Source organism: Geospiza fortis, unplaced genomic scaffold, assembly GCF_000277835.1.
Source record: "Geospiza fortis unplaced genomic scaffold, GeoFor_1.0 scaffold206, whole genome shotgun sequence".
NCBI classification, from domain to species: domain Eukaryota; kingdom Metazoa; phylum Chordata; class Aves; order Passeriformes; family Thraupidae; genus Geospiza; species Geospiza fortis.
Window position 1 is genome coordinate 2,658,130 of NW_005054311.1, and position 23,560 is coordinate 2,681,689.

The 23,560-nt window shown below is 39.4% G+C and overlaps 1 protein-coding gene across 1 annotated transcript in view; it reads right to left on the reverse strand.

Moving 5' to 3' along the window:
* EPB41L4B (erythrocyte membrane protein band 4.1 like 4B) overlaps nucleotides 1-23,560 on the reverse strand; it is a 191,757-nt gene that overhangs the window by 118,080 nt on the left and 50,117 nt on the right. The window contains exons 3-8 of the mRNA XM_031055636.1: nucleotides 21,391-21,495; nucleotides 10,617-10,659; nucleotides 8,358-8,436; nucleotides 4,902-4,946; nucleotides 4,138-4,190; nucleotides 3-75 (exon numbers count right to left, since the gene is read on the reverse strand). Of these exons, the coding sequence (XP_030911496.1) occupies nucleotides 3-75; nucleotides 4,138-4,190; nucleotides 4,902-4,946; nucleotides 8,358-8,436; nucleotides 10,617-10,659; nucleotides 21,391-21,495 (398 nt within the window). The remainder of the gene's footprint in view (nucleotides 1-2; nucleotides 76-4,137; nucleotides 4,191-4,901; nucleotides 4,947-8,357; nucleotides 8,437-10,616; nucleotides 10,660-21,390; nucleotides 21,496-23,560) is intronic.

Genomic DNA, 23,560 nt, shown 5'->3' on the forward strand with positions numbered 1-23,560 from the left:
TCTGGTTTGGTGCAAACCTGAATTCAGACACGAGCTCTGGTGTGTGCTCAGGGTGCTCACACTCTCCCAACTCAGCTGAAATCAATCAATTGAGAAATTAAAAATATAAAGATCTTGGGATGACCAGAACTATTTAATTCCATTATCCCTACAAAGACAAGGATAGTTTGCAAGTTCCTAAACATGTTGCAGAATGCTTTAAGTTAACACCCCATCCCCCCACTCCTGGCCCCAGTAAATTCAAACCAGGTTTCACAGCAGAAGTCAGATAAATGCATTTGCAGGAGCAGAGTAAGGTTGTGGTACAGAATTCTGACATTCAGGAATGTTACGACTGAACCAGCTCAACTAAAGCTGCTTCTCTGGATTTTAAAGCACTTAGAGGAAATAAAGTTTCTATTAAAAACAATCATCAATGCATCTTCTGTTTTAGAAGAGGTGACTTTGAAACTTCCTCTCATTGCATACTTTTCACTCCCTAACACTTCCCATTCTATCGCATGCTTTGTTATTTGTCCCAGGTTAGGACAAATTCAGGAGTTATGTTTCTATTCATGTCAAAACATGAAGGGAATACCTAGTCTCATTAAACCAGTGATAAAGCTGTGTGGATTTTAAAATCACAGTGGTGATGCAATATTCAGATTAATAATTTTAAGGAAAAAATGCTGAAACATTGACACAATTAAGGTGTTACTTTCTACTTATATGCTTAGGCTCTGGTGTTTTCTAGGAGCAGAACACTTTCCAACTCCACTGAGCTCAGCAGGAGATGCAAGTGCTGAGCATTTCAGTGACTGACACGCTAAAAGCCTTGTGTCTGTGACAGCTTTGCTCCTGGAGCCTCTCAGCTGTACTCAGAGGCTGCAGTGTCGCTGCCTCAGGACTGTGTGGCAAGCACCAGTGGAAAATACACTCTTCAGCAATACCATGTGTCACCTGACACATGATGAGATTCCCAACCAGGCCTTTGTCAGTCAGCATTTCTTAACTGTTTACTACTCCTACTACTACTACCAAAATAAAAATAAAATTGAAAAAGCATAGAGGAAAACTAAATCCCTTGAAGAAAACAGTTTTATTCCTTCAGGGCGCTTTTACACTTAACAGCTGCAAAAATTTCAGTCACAGCCAGACTTCAAAAATACTTAACAGGATCCATCAGTAGATAGGGAGCTACATTCAAAATGCAATCTGTTGGCTGATAACACCTACTAGGTGGTTTTGAGAACTTGAGCTTTGCTGAAACATTTAGCAGTCCTGAGGATATTAAAGAAACTGAATTCACTGGTCTTCATTTTTAATTACTGTCTTACACACTTTTTTTTCTCTCAACAGTAATCTTCCATAATGAGTTACAGTATTCTTATCTCTGTTAAAGAAAAGGACATACAGATATCTCAGCTCCATGGCTGTTTCATCAAAGCTGGAAGCCTATTTAACACACATATTATTAGAAATTACTGGCAGTCCAGTCTCCAGGATACAAGAGGAAGCCACAGCAAACACATTAGCAAGGAGGACTTCAAGGGGAGAGAAGAAGGTATGGATCTGAAGTTTGATGTGTTGCCAACCATCTAGGAAAAACATGGGTGATTTCTCTACTATTTAACTGAGAGAGGAGGTGGAGAACAAAGGCTGACTGTGCTGTAAGGAGGATGTATGGGGATGAGAAGAATCATGAGCTTGTAGGACAGAAGATACACAGAGAGGCCCAGCAGCACTCATATTTTGAGATGCAAGGGCACAGCAGAAGACCCACCTCTTCATTTTTGTCTTCATGACATGCTTTGGCTTGGCCCTTTTTTTGGGGGTGGGGTGGGCTGGAAGGTGGGGCAGGTGTATAACACATGCATATACATTATCTGCGTTCTTCAAAAAATAACCTGGGGGACATTTTCAAAAGAATGTTTCCCAGAAAGTTTTTGAAAACTCAAAAAAAAAAAAATTTCTTTTAAAATATATAGCTGATTCTTTTATACAGAGAGAAAATAGTTTCCAGTATTCCATGAAGATGTCTTCTGATTAGAACTGAAAATTGGAGATGTGAGAAAATGTTTTCCTTTTCAATATAATTAGCAGCCTCAAAAGTATATCTGGTTAAACACGAAGACCATACAACACTAATGATGCAGTTAAAAACTAACTGTAACAGTGAGAACTCAAATTTGATGACAATATTTCCACAGATTATCCCTAAATGAAGCATAATATTACCTATCTGCTTCATATGTTACCCCACACTACAAACCAATGTTACTTGCTACAGAATTTCCTTCAAGGGACTGGCAACAAATCAACAATTTATGTTTGAAAGATGATTCACAAAGAAAAAAAAACCAAACAAAAAACAAACAAACAAAAAAAACCCAAAAAAACCAAACCCTTGGAAATTGCTATTGGAAACCAAGAATTACTTGAACAGAAAAGTCCCTTGATAAAAAAGAGACATGTATGAAATTTAAAGCTTATCTGTGAAAAGACTTTTCTTTCAGAGGGCTCAGACTACCAATGCCTAAATAGCAATTCATAGCTTTTCCCTCACTCTTACGAAAAGCACGCTAAGGAGCAAGACTGCATTTTACAAAGAAAATGTAACCCACTGAGGAGGGAATAATCAAAATTTCATTATACTTTTCTGCTTAATTATGTTTCCAATGTCAATAAAATGTAGCAAACTTGACACCAAAAATACTTATAATTATGTATGCCAGCAAACAGAAGGAATGAGTTGCAATAATGAAATAATTTTGGACAAGCTTATTGCAATGATGTCAAAATAGTGGAAAACTGAAACTGAAAAAAAGAAAAAGACAGCAAAAAAGTATAAAACAATGTTCCCACAGACAGCAAGGGTATTAATTTTGGTAGATAGCGAGACAAATCATAAACATGATGGACATCTACTGTATTGCATTTACACAGTAATCACAGGTGTCAGCTGCTACCCAAAATTTTGAGGCATTAACCTATTATTGTTTGCTTGGTCCTCTTTGCTTGGACCAGATGTGAGGCTACTGGAGCTTTTATCTGTTGAAACATAAGCAACAAATCAAATTTGTACTCCACATTTCCTTCATCTCTAAAAGACAAAAGGAGTCTGCCTGCAGCAGCTCTCTGCACACCTGACAATCACAGTTGTGCCAACTGCTGCAGTAAAACAATCCACTGCCTTAAAATTTATACCTGCTGCTGCTTGGAACTGAATTCCCATTTTTTTCCTGTCAAGTCCATCTAGAATCACTGAGTTACTTCCACTGCTGTATTAAACTAAGCAACTCTGCCTAAGCTCTCTGTGTGCCATGGCCCAAACACCAGTGAAAGAGGAAGAGAATTTTTCATTTCAATTAATGTTGCTACTGATTTGCTTAGAATAGTCCAGCTCACTGCACTTTCTTTTAGAAAAAAATGAACTTGGTTTGAGCTTCGTTACAAAAATTTCCTCCCCATCTGCAAAACAAATTGCTTGAAATGTAACAAATATTTGTATTAACATGCTTGCAGCAACAAAAAACCACACTGTCCTACAACAACATAATGAAACCCAGTGTACTGGAATTGCTTTTACATAGTGAAATGCTGGCTCCTGCCGCTGAGATTTGATTTTAGTTCTTACCCTCCCATGTAATTCTCTCCTTTCCAGTACCTGCCATTCCCTCCTTCCTGCCCTGTAACCATCTCCTGAGTCACCCACTGTGGAGGCTTCCTCTCCCAGTCACAGTTCAGGCACCAGGAAGCCCAAATTCACAGGCACCCACCTCCCACAAACTGTGTGAAGGGCCAGCTGGCTCTTCAGCCTCAAGTGGCAACACTTGTGCATGCACCACAGCTTCTCCCTCAGCAGGGAGCTATTTTGAGCCCTTCTTCCCTGATCAGCCCTGGGTTTCCATGAAACTTTTGTCCAGCCATGCTTTAGAGTCTCCCTCCCCATAGCAGGTGTGCTGATACTGGCTAATGTAGCTCAGGAGTTCTGAACAGAGGCAAGTCAAGAAAATGATCTCCCTACAATTCTCCTCTTTGGCTAAAAGAATGGCATTTATATATGATCAGCAGGACTGCATTAGAAACAAAGGAAAAGAAACCAGAGGGTGAGTTTTTTAATAAATTAGGACAAACCACTTTCAAAAGATTGCGTACCTTGAAGACACAGAGCTGCTAGTTCAACAGCAGTTTCATATGGGCATTTCAGTCTTAAAAACAAAACAAAAAACAAAACTATAAAAATCACATCTCTTGTCAGTGAATTCCTCTTGCAATTAAGCTAAAAAGAAGCCTGATATAAAAACTGGAAACATTAATTTCCACAAACTACTCATGCTATGAAACATCTACAATTAATTGTTACTTGTATATCATTATTTCCTAAGTTGGTACATTCTGATTAGCATTAAACATGATACACTTCACTATAAATCAAGACTGAACTAACAGAGAAAACACTAAATCAACTAAGGAACCATTTTTACATTAACACTGTATTTTAGTTTATAAAGGTTTGAGGTTTTTTATTTCTGTAATTAAAAAAAAAATAGTGCAAGTGTGAATGAATATTGGTCAGGGTAAGACTATAAAAACACAAAGTATTTCTTCAGAGCTGACCTGAACAAAAAGTGTTGCACTTCAACTTTCTCATCCTCTATTTCACCCACCATACTGAAAAAATGTGGCAAGCCCATGTTACATTTTCAAGTCAAAAAACCCAGGACAGTTTTCACTCTCTTTAAACATTTCCATCACCTCATCAATCCATCAAAATCTTTACCCATTCTGTTTGTCAGTAGTGCAGTCATGAGACACACAAAGTCCTATATGTCTGTATTCTAAAGAAAAACAAAATGCACCAGGAGATTAACTATTATAAATTCTTTAAATTACAGCTACAAGGGTAAAAAGATACTTACTTCCCTGAAAGAATGTCTTGCCGGAGCTGTAATACAAACAGGTACCTGACAAATAAAAAATTCAGAAAGTCAAAAGTAATTACAGTGGCATCCTTCTACTTCCACTGGCTGGAAGAATATCCCAATTCATTGAGTAGTAACAGCAGTTTGAATAACTTGCTCTTTACAAAAAAAGGGCCTTTGGGATCACACAGATACACCCTGCAAGCTTCAAAGCTCCCCACAGCTTCCACTAAAATCAAAGAGAAGAACATTTTTTGTCCACTGGTTGTGTTCAGGATGTTGTCCAAAGTCTTACTGTTTAGGATGTGCTCTATCTGAACATACACCACAGCAACCTAAATGTTACCAATACTGCAGTGTTCTCCTAAACTTGGGTCTCACCTTATTCAGGCAGGAATCAAACTACAGTATCTAGAAACAAAACACAGATAAAGGCATGGAGGCTTCAGGGCTGCCTTCTGAAACACAAATACGGAACATGGAAAAAGTCCAAATTGGGCAAAAGGAAAGTTTCATACCAAAATGTCACTTAAAAATAGCAGAGTTCTGAATAAAAGAACTCCATAGAGCTCACACATTTATTTAATACACCAAGTAGGAATTTACAGCCTTCACACTGTTGTAGTATTTTAAGCTGTTGCTTTGCTAATCTTCAGTTGTAGGCATGCTTCAGTGACACCACTCAGAGCTGGGCTCTGAGGCATGCACAAGTGCCCTGGGCCAGACAAGGGGTGTGTAGAGGACAGGAAGGCAGAGGCAGGCTCTGCACTGCTCTGGACACTGTGGGGTGAGGCTTGCAAAGATGAGTGACACAAGAGAAGAAAGCATGAAGAAAGCATTACTCCTGAGAGCCTAGTAAACACAAACACAGACCTCTCCTGTCTTTACAAAGGGTGCTAGAAAGACAAAGTAGGGTTTTTTTCATCACAGAGAATGTGGAGTGAATGTGGTGAAGGTCAAACAGTTTGAATCAGACAGGGCAAACAGAAATGAAAAGGAAGATCAGAATTTCTCATGATAACACTAGAGCAGAATCAGATTTATCCATGTTAGCTCTTCGGTACATCTCTCATTCACATACTTGGCTAATACCTGACTGCCAATCAAATCTGGGTATTTGCATGTGTAGATTAAGGGTAGACAAGTATACATCCTGTTCTTATTGATAGCCCACACTGATTCACAACTGACAGCCATTGATTCACAATCCCACGAACTCTTCTAAACTTGCAAGACTCTGGGCAGTGCACCTATCAGTTTCAGGGGGCTTGTGCAGTGCTGCAGCCCCGCTGTGGTGGGTATGGCTTACCCTTTTTTCTTTTCTGTGCACAGGCTAGCAAACACTGGCATCTCAACTATTGCTACTACAAAATCAGCAAGATAACTTAGAAAATTCTCCACAACACAAAGTACAGGCACATGCCTCCATTGTTCTTCTAACTAAACTAACTAATCAGGTCTCACACAAGTGCCAGAAGATGTCTTACAAAATGCACTGTATTTCAACTGTGGTTTTAAACAAAAAAAAAAAAAAGAGTGGGTGAAATGTTTTAATGCTTCCCAATAATGTGTTAATTATGAGAATATGATGTCTTTAGCTTCACTAGAAATTGAAGTCTATTAGAAAGCAGATCTCCAGAGGAATTTTGAACACCTCCTACCTGGAAAGTTCACAGTTACTGTTAAGGATGATTTTTCTTCTACTTGGAATGATTTTGAGTATACAGTTATTAATCTTCACTTTTCACTCAATATGCTACATGGAAAATATGATCCAACTAGCAGAAAGACTCTTAAAAAAACCTCCATAAATTGAAAGAATTAAAAATTTAAGAACTATAAAATTCTTAAATTCAAAATTACTTTCCCCAACCAAAAAAGAAAAAAAAAAGGAAAAAAAAGCGCCCCAATTTTTCTTACACAATTTCACAGTGGTTTCTGTCAAGCTTATAATTAAAAGAAATTGTTCACAACACTGAATATTTAGCTGACTAAAGTGTTTTTCTAATTAAAATAGTCTTCTGAAATGTCACCTTTCAGCAATAATTAGATCACAAGGCATCAGAGGTTAATACTTTCAGACAAAATGTCTTACTTGATCATAGCAATGATCACATAGCTCAGAAACCCAATCTCACAGTGACTAGGATCATATGCTTCAGAGCACATAAGAAAGAAATCTTGTGGTAGACAGTAATGCCATAATTTGACCACAGGGGAAATGTAATACTTGTCAGACATGCACTCTGATGTATGAAGACTTACATCAATTTCCAGAAAACACATATTATTCCTACTAATTTAACTACATTTTCTCATTAGAGATGTCCATAAATCATCCAGATTTATGATCTCTTAAGATCTCCTACTTAGCTACGTGAGTGGCAGGGATTTCTATAAGGTAATTATACATTCTATAGGAATATGCCCTTTTATTGAATTATCACTGCTGAACTAACTTGGTAACAGATATTGAAGACCCTGTGTCTCTATCATGAGGTGGTGACAATTAGCCCTTTAATCTTGTCTCAGGCAGTGAAAAAAACCCATGGTGGGCACAGCAGACAGCAGGGAGACAGTAATCATCTGCCTGCAGGCACAAGTTTAATGTAAACATCACATGCACATGAACTACAACAATCAACCATCTTTAAACACCTTAGGCTGATTAGAAGTACACTGATTATTGCCAAGCAAATGAGAAGACACAGAAAGTGCCCTACGGCGAGAGGCAGAACAAAACAAAAGATAAAGTAACATTAAGATAGACTGCTATTATACAGAGAAGACACAAAGTAAGCAGATACAAAAGATAAGTAAACCCCAGCTTCTCCTTTCCCAGCTTTCAGAATATCCTCTGAACCAAGGTGCTATGGATCCACCAAGGTACAGGTCCACAGAAAGAGCCCAGCAGATTGACACTAAAGACTTCCAGAGATTTGTAGAGTGACTTTATACAATGCAGGCTTTTGCTTCACAGAGAACCATGGGGAAGCAGAAGGAATTCAATTAACTGCTAACCCAGAGCTCAAGCTGGCTATTCCCACAATTCTCTACCCTTGGTACCACTATTAAATCACCCCCAAGTCTCAGGGCAGCAGGAACAAAGCAGGGCACTGGCATTTTAGCAGGACATAATGGAAACCCCTCTCAGAGGATGGCAGGCATCAAGAGCAGGTGTCTCCCAGCTGCAGCTTTCCCCACCCAACTCTGCCCTTCTTTGCCAACTTCAAAGCACCAGAACACAGCATCTCCCACACACAAACATGCTTGGAGATGCTATGGATGCTATCTGGCAGCAATTAAAAACATGCCGTTTCTCTGACAGTAGGAAAACACCTAAGAAGGCAGACCAAATGAGCACCCTTAATAAGAAAGCTCGAATCACCTGCTTGCAGTACCCCTACGTGCCTGAGATGTCTCAAATCCCCGTCAGCCACGCACAGTTCCTACCTTGTGAACTCTTCGTGAAGGTTGTTGGGCTCTGACGAGTAGTACTTAATGCGAAAATGCAGCGTGTACGGAGGTCCAACTGCACATGCAGAGATTTGAAATGAGGAAAAAAGGTTTATACTCGCTGCAGTCCTGCCAAGGCAGAACAGTTGCCACACCACCCCACAACCCAAGAGACCCAAAATTAATTACATTTTTCATATTTGTCCAAGAAAATATTTCATGTTTTTTAAATTTAAAAAGGCATGCAATAAACAAAAAATATAGATGATTACCATCCTTTTTGATACTCATTAATTCAAATTTATCAAGGCAATAGTCCATTTGGCAAACACATTTTCATCCAAAGAGGGGTGCCTTATAGCAGGCTGTGAATGACAACAGTTTCCAGGTACACTCCCTGATGCTGGGCCCAGGGGGATATGGAAGGAATAGGGAAGGAGAGGGTGATGCTCCTTCTTACCAGGCACAAACACTACTCCAAAAAAAAAACCCCTACCCAACAGATCAGCTTTTGATTGAAACACATGAATTAAAAGAGGTTAGATACATAGACTGAAAAGTTCTGGAGGAGACTCCAGAAGGCACCCATGAACACAGAAAGCTAAAAAATTCCATGGGATTGCAAGAATTGTGTTTCCTAAAGTCAGAAGGTGAATGCTACATCGGACTTCCCATGTAACACAGTAAGTTATCCAGCTACCACGAAACTGTGACCAATGCATCCTTATCTGCCTAACCCTCATCTTCGGACCAGCTGCCTGCTGATGTATTAATTGATGGAAAAATTACTTTTCCTCACTTTTCTAAGGTATTCTGTAACACCACATCAACAAGCAAACACGTGCCTGTTAATGATCCTTCCACTAAGTTATATGCAGCTAATTAGAGCTTTGATTCTGTCTCTGTTAGAGCTCCTGTAAGTCAGGCTATAGCACCCTGAGCTTACAGCTCGGCACCACTGGTGAGGTCTCCAAAGGTGAGAAAATGACTTGGAAAAGACGGCAGTGAGCAACATTCATCATGAAAGAAGAACTCTTCACAAAGCATCTGCTGAATTCAAGGTAAAGGAAAGTAACCTGTTGTGAGACAGACCTTTACAACACCCAACAAATTGCTTCCCTCTTCAGCATTCCTCAGAGCCATGATTTGCTGAATTCTTTTTAAAACAGGCTCTTCACACATTAAAAACAGACCAAAAAACGCAACTAAATTGGCTGAAGGTCTTACATAATCACTGATTTTCCAGGACAAGGCTATTAGAGAAAGTGCAGCTGCAAACCAGCTAGTCACGTAAGGTAAAGCAGTCTGTTATGTGATGAAAAGGGGAGAGAAAGCCAAATAGCAAAAACCTTACCCATAGCAGCTATCTTCACCATGGATCCTAGCAGGCTGACACCCACACACCATGGGGTGTCAGCAAACTATCCTAAAGGCCTCTGAAGAACTCCACTGTTTACAAAAATCATCTAGATACTTGGGTACTTATCAAAAAAAAAAAAAAGGCAAAGCACCACTGAAGCAACCAACACCTATCTCTGTGAGGTCCTCCAAGGAGGGGCAACAATCTTCTTGAAAAACACATTCTAATCTCACAGAAGCATGGCCCATGACTGTTGCCAACTGCAGTGTTGTAACAAAACGTTCATGCCAATGCTGTACTGTACCCAAGCCTGCAGCCAGATTATCAAAAATCCAGGAGCTACTTCCCTGCCTTAGACAATTTTCACAGAAAATACAGTCCACCAACCCCTCCATACAAAACTACCTTTGATGAAACAGCAGCTATTTCAAAACTACATTTGACAAAACAGAAGGTATTTCTGCTAGTTTAACTCTTAAAATAATAATCTGGAAAAAATTAAACATTAATCATTACACAATGAAGTATTTTCTATTTACTCTCTGAAAGAAATTGCAGGATATCTGTTCTGGATCAGAAGCAGTGACAGGAACGGCGATCTGTGTCCAGGCAACCCAATTTCACAGATCAGACTGAAATTACCTGGCAACCTACTCTGCCTTAGACAAACAGCACAGGTTTAACAAGGGCTTCTGAAGGCCTGGCTACTGCTTAATAAGTGCTCTTGCCTTTAGACATAATACAGTCAGCCAATTACCCATTAAATGAGAACTATTTTCTAAGGAATATTTATTCCATTAAAGGCCATATTTAAACATTCTCTATAATGTTCTAATACACTAAATTCAAATTCTTTAGGAAGTAACAAAATAAACAGGCAGAGACACAGTACTTACTTTTTATTTGCTTCTTAATGAATTTTGAATGGTCCAACCAGTGCTAAAAAAAGAAAATCCACACTTAGAAGCAGTTCCACTTCAAGATTTTCTTGACTCCATAAACTGACTACAATAAAATTTAACAGATAAAAATCTTTTATAAGGAAATAGTGCCATATTTATCTTCTAAACTTCTCATATTGGTGAAAGTGTTTATTGGCATGTTTAATAACTTCCCTTCTTCCACATGGGAAAGCTTGATTTTTAAATTCATCAGTACTGCCAGGGAAGCCACTCTTCCAGAGAAGAAGCTTCAAGATGCAAGGCCACAAAGCAGTGGTATGTAAGGAAGGTACCCTTTTGCCCCAAACCCCTGAGTTTCAGCCTCCTTTGAACCTCTGTTTGATGGAGACCCTCCAGAGCCTGTACTATCCCGCCTTCCACTGCTCCATAGCCAAGTTTTTTCAAGGTAAGGATGGAGACTTAACCCCATTAAAAGCATTTGGGAAACACTGATGTACACCCCACCCCTCTTCCTTTTTAAAGTAAGGCAGAAGATCTGGAATAGTGCAAAAACAAAAACAAAAACATCTGATTCCCAGCAAAGTGTACGCACTCTCTTGTCAGTATAAGTTTCATCTACAGAAAGGCAGCAATAAAACACAATCTGGTGTAAACTGAGCTTAAATCTTTGACAGTCTCTGCTCAATGTCCTACAGAAGGCTGCAATCTTGTTTGAAGTAACTCCATGTAAATGATTCTGTCATACAAAGTGGTAAGAGAGTTTTGGATTTCTTTGAAATAAGTGATTTTCTATCTTTAAATATATTTTAAAATTATGAACTAGGTACTATGAAACAAAATCTTAGGAAAAAACTTTCCTCCTTTTTTGCTATTAAAGAATTAACGTTTTCAGAAAAAGGAAAATCTCTCAATTACAACTCATTGTTACACCATCACCATGCTACTATGGCTGAAAAAATGTCCAAAATTATTTGTTGTTTAGTAATACCAGTATTTATTTACTAACTATGTTCTAAACCAAGGCAAAATTTTATCACAGGTATGTATGTGTACAGATCAAAAGTCTGACAGCTTACAAGCCTTAAGGTAAATAAATCTCACAAGAGGGAGAAAGAGAAATGGAACAATGATTCTGAAGGTGATTTTTTTTGCAGGAGACATGGAAGACTCTCTTAGATGAGGCTGCCAAGAAATCAATTCTTATAATCCCTAATCTGGTAGAAATCTCTACCAGAATGGAAATAAAAAATTACAGCAGCTCATATAAATACAATCTTTAGAGTGGCAAGGAATTTACTTTGTCTCTATTTTGCTCTCTTATGAAAAATTACAGCCTTGTGAAATTTCAAATTTTTGATAAGGAAAGAAATATCAACATTGAAACCTTGCCTTTTTTTTTAACTGAAATTATATAAGTCTGTTATTTTCATAGCTCCAGGGCACGTAAATTTTTTATTCTTCAAACACCTAGCTGTGAAAATGTCTATTTAATATTTATTTTGGCAAAAGAAAAGTCCCTCAAAGACAAATATAATTAATGCATTAAAAGAAAAGTTTTTCATGTAGAAAAACATCTATAATACATGCTAAAACCTGCTGTTAGTACCATGTTCTGGAACAAGCACTGCACAACCTGAACTATAATAATTCCCAGTAAAAAAACAGCTGATAGTCCCTTTTCTTGGCATGTGGTCTTTAAGGTACATTAAAGCTCAAATAAGAGTAAGTTTCAAACTGATTATTTGCAAGTGCAAATACTTCAAGTAACGGCTTAAAAAATACCTAACAAGACTCCAGGAACTGCTTGTGTAGACCATTAAGTGAGACCACAGCTTAGACAGGAGCTATCATCACTCTCTGTACCTAAGCAGCCAGAGGCAGGCGGCTCCAGGAGATAAAGCATAGCAAGCATTAAAGTCACCTCTCTTCAGAAGCAACAGTGAGCTGCTGTTTCACCCCCATCCTGCACTGCACATCAAGTGTGTGATGTGCCACCACACGGATCATAAACACAAAGACTGAGGTAGGGCATGGACTGACAGCATTATTGGCCCAGAGCTCCAAGGCCTGGAAGCTTTCATGCAGATTTATGAACCAACTCCAATTTCAGAGTCAGATATTTTGTGCAATTTCTGTGAAAATCAGGCTGAATTTTAACACTTCTTTGCCTCAGATAATGTCAGAGGGCTTCTTCACACTGTGTACCATACCAGCCTTCCAAATGTCCCTCTGAGCTGAAAAAAAAAATAATCAAAGCATTCTAGCTAAAGCCTAAAATAGGTCTGGGCTTGGCTACATACTGCTTGCTGACTCAATTAGAGGGAAGTGAAAGCAATGAATTCTGAAGTCTCACTAGGAAGCTGAATAAAACCAGAGGAGCCTTGCTCTTCCCTCAGCATCTAAGACTATCTCTGCCTATCTTGCACTCTGGCTAAATGACCATACATAATTTCAGGATCTGGACTCATCAAAGAAACTTAACTATGGATCTCACAGTGTAGGACCAGGACTGACCAGACTCATTTCAACCATACCTCAACATAATCCCTGTATCCTGTTTGGATTTGGAAATATCAGTGCAGAACAGGGAAGAGGAAAGGGATTAATTGCTTTAGGACTGTGTTATGATAGGAAGACAGTGTCTAAACTACTTTACCCATAGTAAGGGAAGAAAAACCCAAACCTGATCAAACTGCAGGCAATCAGAATTCTATGATTATTCTAGAACAGAACAAGTAGTTCAGCTGGAAGGGACCTACAATGACCATCTAGTCCCACTGCCTGACCACTTCATGTTAAGGGCATTGTCCAAACATCTCTTTAGACTGACAGGCTTGGGACATCAATTACCTCTTTAGGAAACCTGTTCCAATGTTTGACAACCCTCTTGGTAAAGAAATGCTTCCCAATGTCCAGTCTGAACATCCCGTGATCCAGCTTTGAACCATTTCCATGCAGCCTTTCCATGGATACCAGAAAGGAGAACTCAGCACCTCCCTCTCCACTTCCCATCATCGGCTGTAGAGACCACTGTGGTCTCTCCTTTAATATTTTTCAGGTAAACTGGAAGGTCAAATGCTGGATTAAGTCCCATTTATTCCTCTTTAATCTCAGCAAAACTTCTTTGCTCTATCAAATGAATAATGCTTCCTATGGTATTAACTGACGTGACACAGTAGCCATTGACTGGATTCATGTGTTGAAAACAAACACCAATCAATTCCACATGAAAGAAGCAATATTTAAAAAATATAATTTCTTAAAATACTGGAAGCGTGTATTTAACTCAGCATGATCTCCTGTTGATCACTCACTTCATCAAAGTGAAGAGGAGAAAATAAGTAGCTCAGCATTTCCTAATGGTAGTAGCCAGTATTTTCTCAAAAGAGATATACAGCATGGGAAGGATACATTCATGTTGAAATACAGCAGATAAACTACAGCTGCTAAAGCAGTCAGGTTGTGAGGACCACGTGAGTGCCAAATGAAGACTGAAAGGAGGATTTCCACAGCCTGACACAATCCCACAATCACACACCTGAGCTTGTAAATACCACCACCTCTCTACTTGCTTCCTAAAAGAATGAAAATTCCTTGTCTTGATTGATACAGCCCTCAAAGGTGACCTGAAAAGGAAAAAAATTGCATTTGACCCTTTTTGACTGGCTTTCTTTGCTAGTTTAAAATGCATGAAGAACATCTTGAATAGACTGTTCTCCCTTATGCTTATTTTTATATTTAACTATCAGTAAGAGGAAGCCCATTTTTACTGATAGTTTTATTTGTCCTCTGAAAAATATCGGTTGAAAGCTTTCTCAAGTCATGCCTGGAGGTACAAGAGAGAGAATCATGCTCAGTGATAAAGTTCAGAAAAGAAGATGTGCTAAACAAAAGCTGGCACCTTTAAACCAAAATTCAATTATCCCTTCAGCTGTCTTCTTGCTTTCTGGTTTCCTAGGCACCTGAATCCTACCAAGCTGCCTGCCATTACTCACACAACGTTCTAAAGCAGAGAAGTTAAAAAATGTATGTATCACATGGAGGAAGGAAACACCAAAAAATCAAGCCAATAAAAATTCTACCCACCAAACCACAGTTTGGGGATTTCTCTACATTTTTAGATTTAAAAGGGAGCTAAGGAGCAAAAGCGCTCTTTGCTTTTGCAGGTCACCTTCCAACATTATTGTGATAGTAACAGAATACCAAATGAGAACTGGGGTTATGTAGAAACTCAGAGAGTACACAAACATATACTAAGAAACAGGATACTCTCCCAAGAGTTCACAATGTAAAACAATGAGATATTGTTCTCATGTTCCTCTAATCCCTCCTACTAACTTATGCTTCTCCTGAAAAGGAAGGCTCACCTGACTGGTGACTTCAGCTGCCTACTGAAAGGCTGTAGAGAAGATGATTGACACCTCTCAGAGGTATTCCATGGCAGAAGGATGAGTGGCACCAGACTCAGGAGAAATCCCAGCTAGACAGGAAGACTGTCACCACGAGGCTGTTCAGACAAAGTACAGGTGCCCAGAGGGACTGTGGAGCCACTGTCCTTGAGGGTATCCAACCTGACTGAACAAAGCCCCAAGAAACCAGATACAACTGAAGCTGCTATGAGAACCTTGGATAGAGACACCCCTTTCAACAGACAAGACCTGCAGGCATTTTTCAGGATGCTGCTCTACAATCTCACCTACCCAACTTGAAAGAAAAAAAGAAAAAAGGGAATGCACTTCTACTCAAATAGCATTCACATTATAAAGCCAAGCTGGGATTAAATAGCTGAAAAATTTGCATTTGGGCTCAGATGAGACCAGCTTTTCACAAAATAGTGGCAGGATCTTGGAGGGGTTTCAGTCTCAGCTGGCCAGTTTTGATTTAGACCATCTTCAAACACTGCTGTCAGCATCTTGTTGAACAGGGCCCTGGCACAGTGGTACAGAACCAAATCAACACCGCTGGAAGTGAGAGGACCAACCTGATCCAGGTGCAAAGGTTTGTCAGTTTTCTAAGTTGTCCCTGGCCTGAACAAGGCAGACCAGCTGCCCCTTCAGCTGCAGCTCCCATGCCAAGCTCTCTCTTGCCCTGTGAAGAAGGGCTGCCGCCTTCCACAAGTCAGACACAGTGGGACAGCGCAGGCAATGCAGGGTGCAAGCAGAGCTGTCCAGCAGCAGAAGGGCAGATGGAGCTGTGATAAAGCTTGGGAAGTACAAGGCCACAGATGCTAATTCCAGAGCCATGGGGGCACTGGTAGACCTTAATGGGTCTTTATCAGCCCTGAGACCTCCACATGTTGGGTGGCATTCATGGAAGCCTGGCCTGTCCCAGTCTGAGTCAGCACAGAGCCATCTCAGAAGCATCCTGATAAATGATGTGGTTTAACTGCAGACCAGATAAACTAACCAAGAATAATAGAGAGATGTAAGGACATCCTTCAAGACCATTAGCCTATCCTAATTCATATCCATGTGATAACCAAATAATATTTTGCTTTACAGACTTGACAGAAGTAAAAGACAGAATTATATAAAAAATATATTAAAAACTTTCCTGGTCTAGTATATTTCTCATTAGATTTACTTTACAGACAATGAAAGCAGATACCACTCCAGATCAATTCTAGCAATTTACTTTTAATTTTGATGCCCATGTCCAAACATGCAAAAATAAACTGAAGGGATTTTTAACAAGTAGGCAACAAACCTGACTATATCAGCGGAAGAAAGCTGAGAAATCACTTCAGCTTATGCTCCAACCACACACAAAGACAAAAGAAAGCAGCACAGACTGTTTGCTGTCCCAGAGAGAATTCTTTACACACAGGAGAGAGGTGCAGAAGCGTCACTGACAGACAACACAACAACCACCTGCCCTGTACGCCTGCTTCTCAAGTCTGTGTCAGAAAAACGTCCTCCCAAAACAGCAGGTGCTACTGGAAGACTAAAGACTGGAATGTGTTAGTGTTTTGCAGTCTTTCACCAAGTGTTCACAAACCACTATACAGATTTGGACAGCAACAGATGGAAGTGTTCCACATTCATCAGGTGTTCTGCATTGCTGTGGAGTCAGCCACACTGCCTGTGTCCAGTTACTGAACTGGCATTCCTATCAGTGCCACAATTAGAAACTGAAGCATCAAGTGCTGTAGGGTGTTCTACAGCTTTTGGGACCCTCCATCTGTGACTGGCATTTTTTGCTCTTGGCTACAATCCACAGACACATCCTGCAACCACCACAGTCCCAAAGTGCTCATCATCCAGAGGAACAAGAGAGATTCAGGGAAGGGAAACTGAGTCACAGAGGAACTTTTCATGGGGAAAATAGCATGTTTCTAACAGTAGCAGAAAAGGAAACACTTAGCATTATCAAAATTTTTACCAGTGTCCCTTCTTCCCCACATCCAGTATATTGAAAAAAAGGCTTGTCCCTATTTTCTTCTGCTTCATGAACACTTGTTAAAGTATTAAGAAGTACAAAAGGAAAAAGACTCCCAGATATCACACTATGAGGCTAATTGACTGGTTTGAACTGCTCATTTTTCCCCATCCCTCACATCATAAGAAGCCACGGCAGTAGTATCAAAAGCAGCAGCTGAAAAACCTGATCAATAAGCCCTTAAAAGAAAATTCAGATAGATACAGCAGAGGCAGTCATAATGAACCAAGGCCCTTACAAGCCCCTGTCCCAATACCTGAAACATCCAGGAATCTAGTTCTTGATGTGTAGAGGAAACAAAGGTACTGACATTATTTGTTGTCCAGCTTGCCTCCTACCTGCCCCCCAGCACTGCTGAAATCCTTTGTCCTGAGTCATACAGGGTCCTGACTCTCAGAAAAACCTGGCCAGAAGGCAGTCTTTCATAGAGGTGAGGATCTCAGTGTCAGAATCAGTGCATCCTGACACACTGCTGCTGGTCAGGACCACTCTGGGGAACACAGTTTTGGCCAATTTTTTAGCTCTTGGTTTTTTTTTTACTTGGAGCAATTGCTTTCATGCAAGCCCATTTCACTTCTACACAACCTTCTCCATGTCCTCCTTCCATTGTCTTCTCACCTCTTGCATCAAAACCCAATTTAAAAATTGGTCAATACTGAGAAGTTCAGATGCAAACAGGACAATTCACTGCAGGTTGGTCCTGGCACTCATTTTCTCAGGGAATCCTGGTCCCCACCATAGCCATGGGCAGCACCTGCAGGAGGCACAGGGTGTCCTCACTCATCATTCTTGCTGTACACACAATGTAAATCCAGTGCTTCCCAATGTGCCAGATACACTGGCTGCAACCACACATCCTCCAAAGGGTTCAACTGGTTGCAGGGCACAGCTGGGAAAGGCTGTTCCATACAGATCTTCTTTAATCTAAGGGGTCTTTGTGACATTAGAGATCAGACATAAAGGACTTAAATGACTTAGAGGATCACTGAAAGAGACACATGTGAGAAAAAGGGCAATTTAATTCTTTTGCTTCCATCCATTCCCAGGGATGACAGCAGCTCATTTGCACAAACTAAAAAAAAAAAAAAATGAGATTTCAAAGACTTATCTTAAAAATCCTTACCTTTCAATTACTCTGTGATTGTGACCAGAAACAAAATTATGATGGAAGCAAGCAAATTCCAAGCTAATAAACATGGACAATCCTTCAGTTATAAATTCTTGTAAAACACAGGAGGGGCTGGGAGGATATCCATGTTTTGGCATCAAAGGACAGAAAACTGGAACAAAGAATGCAACTGTAGAAATGGGGATATCTAAATCTTGAGAGACCCTATAAAATATAGAGCTCAGAAGAAGCTGTTAACAACAGAAAGCCTTTTTTTTATTAAGATTATTTAGAATAAGAGAAAGAAAGGACACTCCTGGATTGAAAATGAATAAACATCAGCTACCAATGGTCAAAAATAAGTGTCAAAAACCCAAACCAACCATTGAAAACGATGCATGCAACCAACTCCTACAAAGATCAGTGAAATATTTCCCCATGGCAAGTGAACTTCCATAGTATGGTCTCCCAAGATTTTACTATTGCTATTCCAAACCTCAGCTGAAGTTTTCAAGGCCTCCTGCTTTGCTGGAAAACATAGACTGTAGTAAAAGTAAACTGAAAACCCAATAAGCTTTGCATTTTCTCTAAACCACTGCAGAGACCTCCAACATCAGAGTGACACCCTTCAGTCACCCCAAGCACTACATCTCGGTTGAAGTTCTGTAACAGCTAGAATAAAAAACTGTTTTCTTGTATTAGAGTATTTGTACTTCCAGAGTTAATAGCAAGTAACTCAAAATACAGCAGTACACTAAGATTTGTTTCAGAATAAACTATAAGATGATTATCTACATCCTTCTATCCTTCTGCATCCTTCTGATGGATATCTTCAAAGAGGACAAGATACAAACTAATGCTGAGTTCACTGAATAGGCATTACAGTATTTTCTGCATTACTGCTGACATCTTGCTTTTTACAGCTTTATGATGGGATTTGTATTAAAAATAAGCTGTTCAAACAATTAAAGTTTTTTCTCTCTCAAAGCAGATAAACTCTAATCATGATTTTGTTTTCTAAATCACAGCTATCAACACTGCTTGTCCCAACTCTCTGGCAAAGTTACAGGACTGCAGGAAATAGTGAACTCAAGAGCTGCTGGCCTTGGAGCACACAGAAGCAATCTCCACTATTCAAAGACTATTTTGTGCTCTCACTTGTAATGGTGGCTTAAAGATGTTTAGCCCTTAACAGTACATACTAAAGACAAAGGCTTAGAGCCTCAAAGGGGTTTACACAGTTTTAATCTCCCAGTCCCCCACTTGGCATTGTGTGTCTGGGCTGGCACTAAGCAGAAGTTCATGGAGGCGAGGCATTAATTGCTGTGCAAACAAAAAGAGCAGGTCACAGGTTCAAAACAGATGAAGAAAGGCTCTTAAAGCATGGAACCTTTTGGCACAGGATGCTGGGCAAGATAAAAGCTTGTGCCTTGAAGTTCTCTAAGCTCTACTCTCTGCCCAGCTTGACCCAGACCAAAAAACACAAGAGCCAAGTAAGAGCTTTTGGCCTTGCATTTCATGGAAGGTAAAAAACTTTGCCCTCAACAGTGCTCTTAATTCAGGAAACCACAACCCTACCACCAAAGCCCTGCAACCAGAGTTGGCTTTTTTCAGACCCCCCAGCAGCTGTTCACAGCCCTCATCCCTCTTGCACCTGTAGATGCATCAGGTACTTACCTCCTTAAAAGAGCAAAGAAATAGCAAACAAAGCTGAAACACTTGCATGTATAGATAGCCACATTGTGCCCTCAACACCAGTGAGAGAGCTACATACAGAAGACATAGCTACTCACATCTGCATCTTTCTTACCAGTCAAAAGAGCCCTTCAGTTTTGCAAACATACAAGAAAATGAGTAGTCCTAGCCTTCCTCAGCCCAGCTTTTGCCTGATCTGCCCCCATTCTTGCTGAGAAAGGATATTTCACTCTCCCTTTCTGCTTCCCTTCTTTCAAACCATTACAGAACTCCTTGCTAGGTAACTATTCCTAGCTATCAAATTCCCAGTTGGATGATTTGACAATCAGTGACAATATCATGTGTTTTTCCCATTATAAGCAGGCTCTGCTGTATTAGCTGTGTCCTTATAATCAGATTAATCATAAAAGTATACACAATTTATGTATTTAGAAATGTTATCAGGAACACACACACACTAAACCACCTAAAAAACCCCAACCCATTATGACATACTTCATTCAAAACATCTGTTTTCAGTGATACTAACCTAAATTAATTTAGACATTAAGATAATGTTTAAATAGATTAATACTGCTTCTCCCCAAACCCACAGATTCTCTTCTTCCATTATCAAGTCATTAGTACAGTACCTGGATAGGTTTCCTGTTTTTTGTTTACAGTGAAACAGAGATGATAATGCAGCTGCTTAAACCCTGATCCATCCTTTGACCCAAGCTTGTTAGAGAATAAAGCTGAGAATTCTGGGATGATAAGCTTAGAACCTACACTTCCCAGGATGTCAATATTGCAGCTACATTCCCCCATTATTTTATTATGTTATCCCAGAGAAGACATCTTCTGCTGCTTCATGGAAAAAACACTTATGAACTGACCAGAGAGCACTAAAAGAAACACTTATTTTCCAAATATGCATATTTTCTTTCCACAGTGCTGGTTTTTGTCAAACTTCCTGCTCACACAGAGTGAATGGACAAAGGAAAATATTAAATATATGTCAATACAATGTAATCACAATGCTGTAGCCTTTAAACCCTATCCTAGTAATATATATATATATTCAGATCTGTAAATACTTTTTTTAGATTTATTTATTTTACCTGTAGATACTGGAGGTCCTTATATAAGGAAGAAGAGGAGAACTTTTAGTTAAAACATTTTGCTCTTGCAAATGAACCGAAACCTACAAAGCAACAACGTGTGCACAGAACAGCAGAGAGAGAAAATTTACAAGAAATCCTTGCTTGCAAAACATTTTGAATACCATGAGTCTACTAACCATAAAGCACATTTTTCTTTACCAAAATTCATTGTTGTTTTAACTTATGCGCAATCAAGTCACACACATGTTGCATAAGATGACCCAGGACTCATTCAGAGGATGTAGCTCTATGTGCAAGAACCAAACATGGCATCACTTGTTTCAGCCCCCAGTGCTGACACCCCTCCATAGAACTGCACTAGTAATAAAGTAACAGGCAACACAAACTACCACAAAACATAAAAACCAATTTAAGTTATACTCACTGTAATTTGAGAAGCATCCATGAATTGCAGGCCAAAGTAATCCGTTTCTACAAGGTCCAAATGATACACAATTTGGTCAAACAACTCCTGTCCCTTTGCATTTTTCTGTAACAGAAAAGAAAATGCTTTTTTAAAAACTGGCCAGTGTGGGTTTGTTTGTGTGTGTTTCAAGTTCAAATGTATGAGAAAAGATACACAAAGGAAAATAATATCAAAAGAGCAATTCTATTTATTCTGAAGAATTGCATTGACATTTTATTTTCCTCAGGAAGCAGAGTGACATGCCATTCTTGTCTGCAACTATCCCAACAGCATCAGTTTTCACTCTCAAAGCAAGCTTTCGAAGTTCATGATAATTAAAAATATACAAGAGAAAGGGAAGGGTTATGCCCTACAAGTGTCCTGAGTCAAAGAGCCATCATTTTATACCCCAGGAAGTCAGATTCTCCAGGAAAAGCCTGATTAACATACATTGCCTGAAATCTGCTGGCTATCAAGAGCAACTGCAATCATGCAGTGCCACATCAGCACTGAAGCGGCAAAATAAATTCTGGACAGCCTAAACACTCGAAGAGCACTGTGAAGAAAATTAATGGGATTTGATAATATTTCATTTATGTTGCCAATTGCCATAATATTTACAGACTTTAAATGAAGAAACGAGGGCCAAAAAAAGCTGTAAATATTACTTGGCATGCCATCTGAAACAGGCAGGCATGGAAATAAAAGTTAACAACTAAAACCCCAACTATGGCCCAGAGGTAAGGGTAGAAAACTCAGCAGATCTTAAAGGCAGGCTGCATTGGCCTGGGTACTTGTTTTGAGGTTAAGGCAAGAATTTACATACTCAATCTTCCACACTAGAAAACCAAGGCTTGAAGGTGGGCTGAAGAAAAAGGCAATAACAAACCAATTTTTCATGCAAATCCTGTTGAGTTACTTGGGGAATAAAGTTTTCAAGTTCTAGAGCAAAATCATCCCTTGGCCATAAATACATGAGACAATCATAAATCTGAGTGAGACTGAAGCTACAGCTGTACTTTACACAGGGAAGTACTGATCAGGATCCACTTTTGTGACTGCTGTCCCTCTTAGAACTTTAAGGATTTTCCTTTTTTTTTCATTTTTGAAAACTAACATATTAGGCATTTCCACTTTACCCCAAAATGTAGCAAAATTCACAGTTAAGCATTCAGTTCCTTTAGTTTGGTCTTCTGCACAAAGGCACCATCAATCATAACATGGAGAACTCCTGTCCAGGGTTCTAGGCTGTCTAAAATCAGTTTTTTCAGCAACAGACAAGATGACGAGTTACACCTCTGTTTTTCCAAGAAAGTCAAGCAAGCTCACGTACAGGAAGCAAATTTTATTTAAGTTGTACTTTTTAGGGTTTTTTAACTAACAAAACAGAAGCACAGAAATTGAATCATATCAAATTTCAAGAGCAGAATTAAAGCTCCATAAAAGCTTAACACCAACATTAAACTGTCATTGTAAGATAGTGTTTCATTATTTTGAGGGGGGCAAGAGGCTGATAATAGACATTAGTAACCAAAGTTCAACAGTCTATTAAAGGCAGCTGAGACTACAATGGCCTCTTTAAACAGTGCATTGCTAAGAAGTCATCATCTTTACTTGTACAGTAATTGTTATAAACAGAACAAAAAGTACCCAGAACATATTTTCTCATATGGAGTAAAATCAGCACTTGTTAAAGAAGCCAAACCAAAGCTCAAAAAAATTTAAACAGATCTTGCTTAAGTGAGGGAGGAGAAAACCCTCAAAAGCAATAAAGAGGAACAGCAGAACATGAAAAATTCAAAAGTAGGAAAATGCACTTGATGTCCTACTCTGCTCATGGTTGCTTGCTTTATGGCATTAACTACCAGTATATGTTTATCTTCCACTGACACACACCCAATAGAAACCAGAGAGAGCACACTCCACCTTCTGTACCCAAGCAGTAGTTAATGTTTAACATGTGTTACATGCAGAATAGCTCTGCACTGCACAGCCAGACCATAAAATGCAGTATTACATACACGGCTTACAGGAGATTGTAACATTTAACTTGTCACTAAATGAGCTTTCCCAGCAACTTGTACCCCTTAAATGATAAAGCTGCTGCAGCCAGCAAATTGCTGACCCAAAACTTTCTTTGAGATGTTGC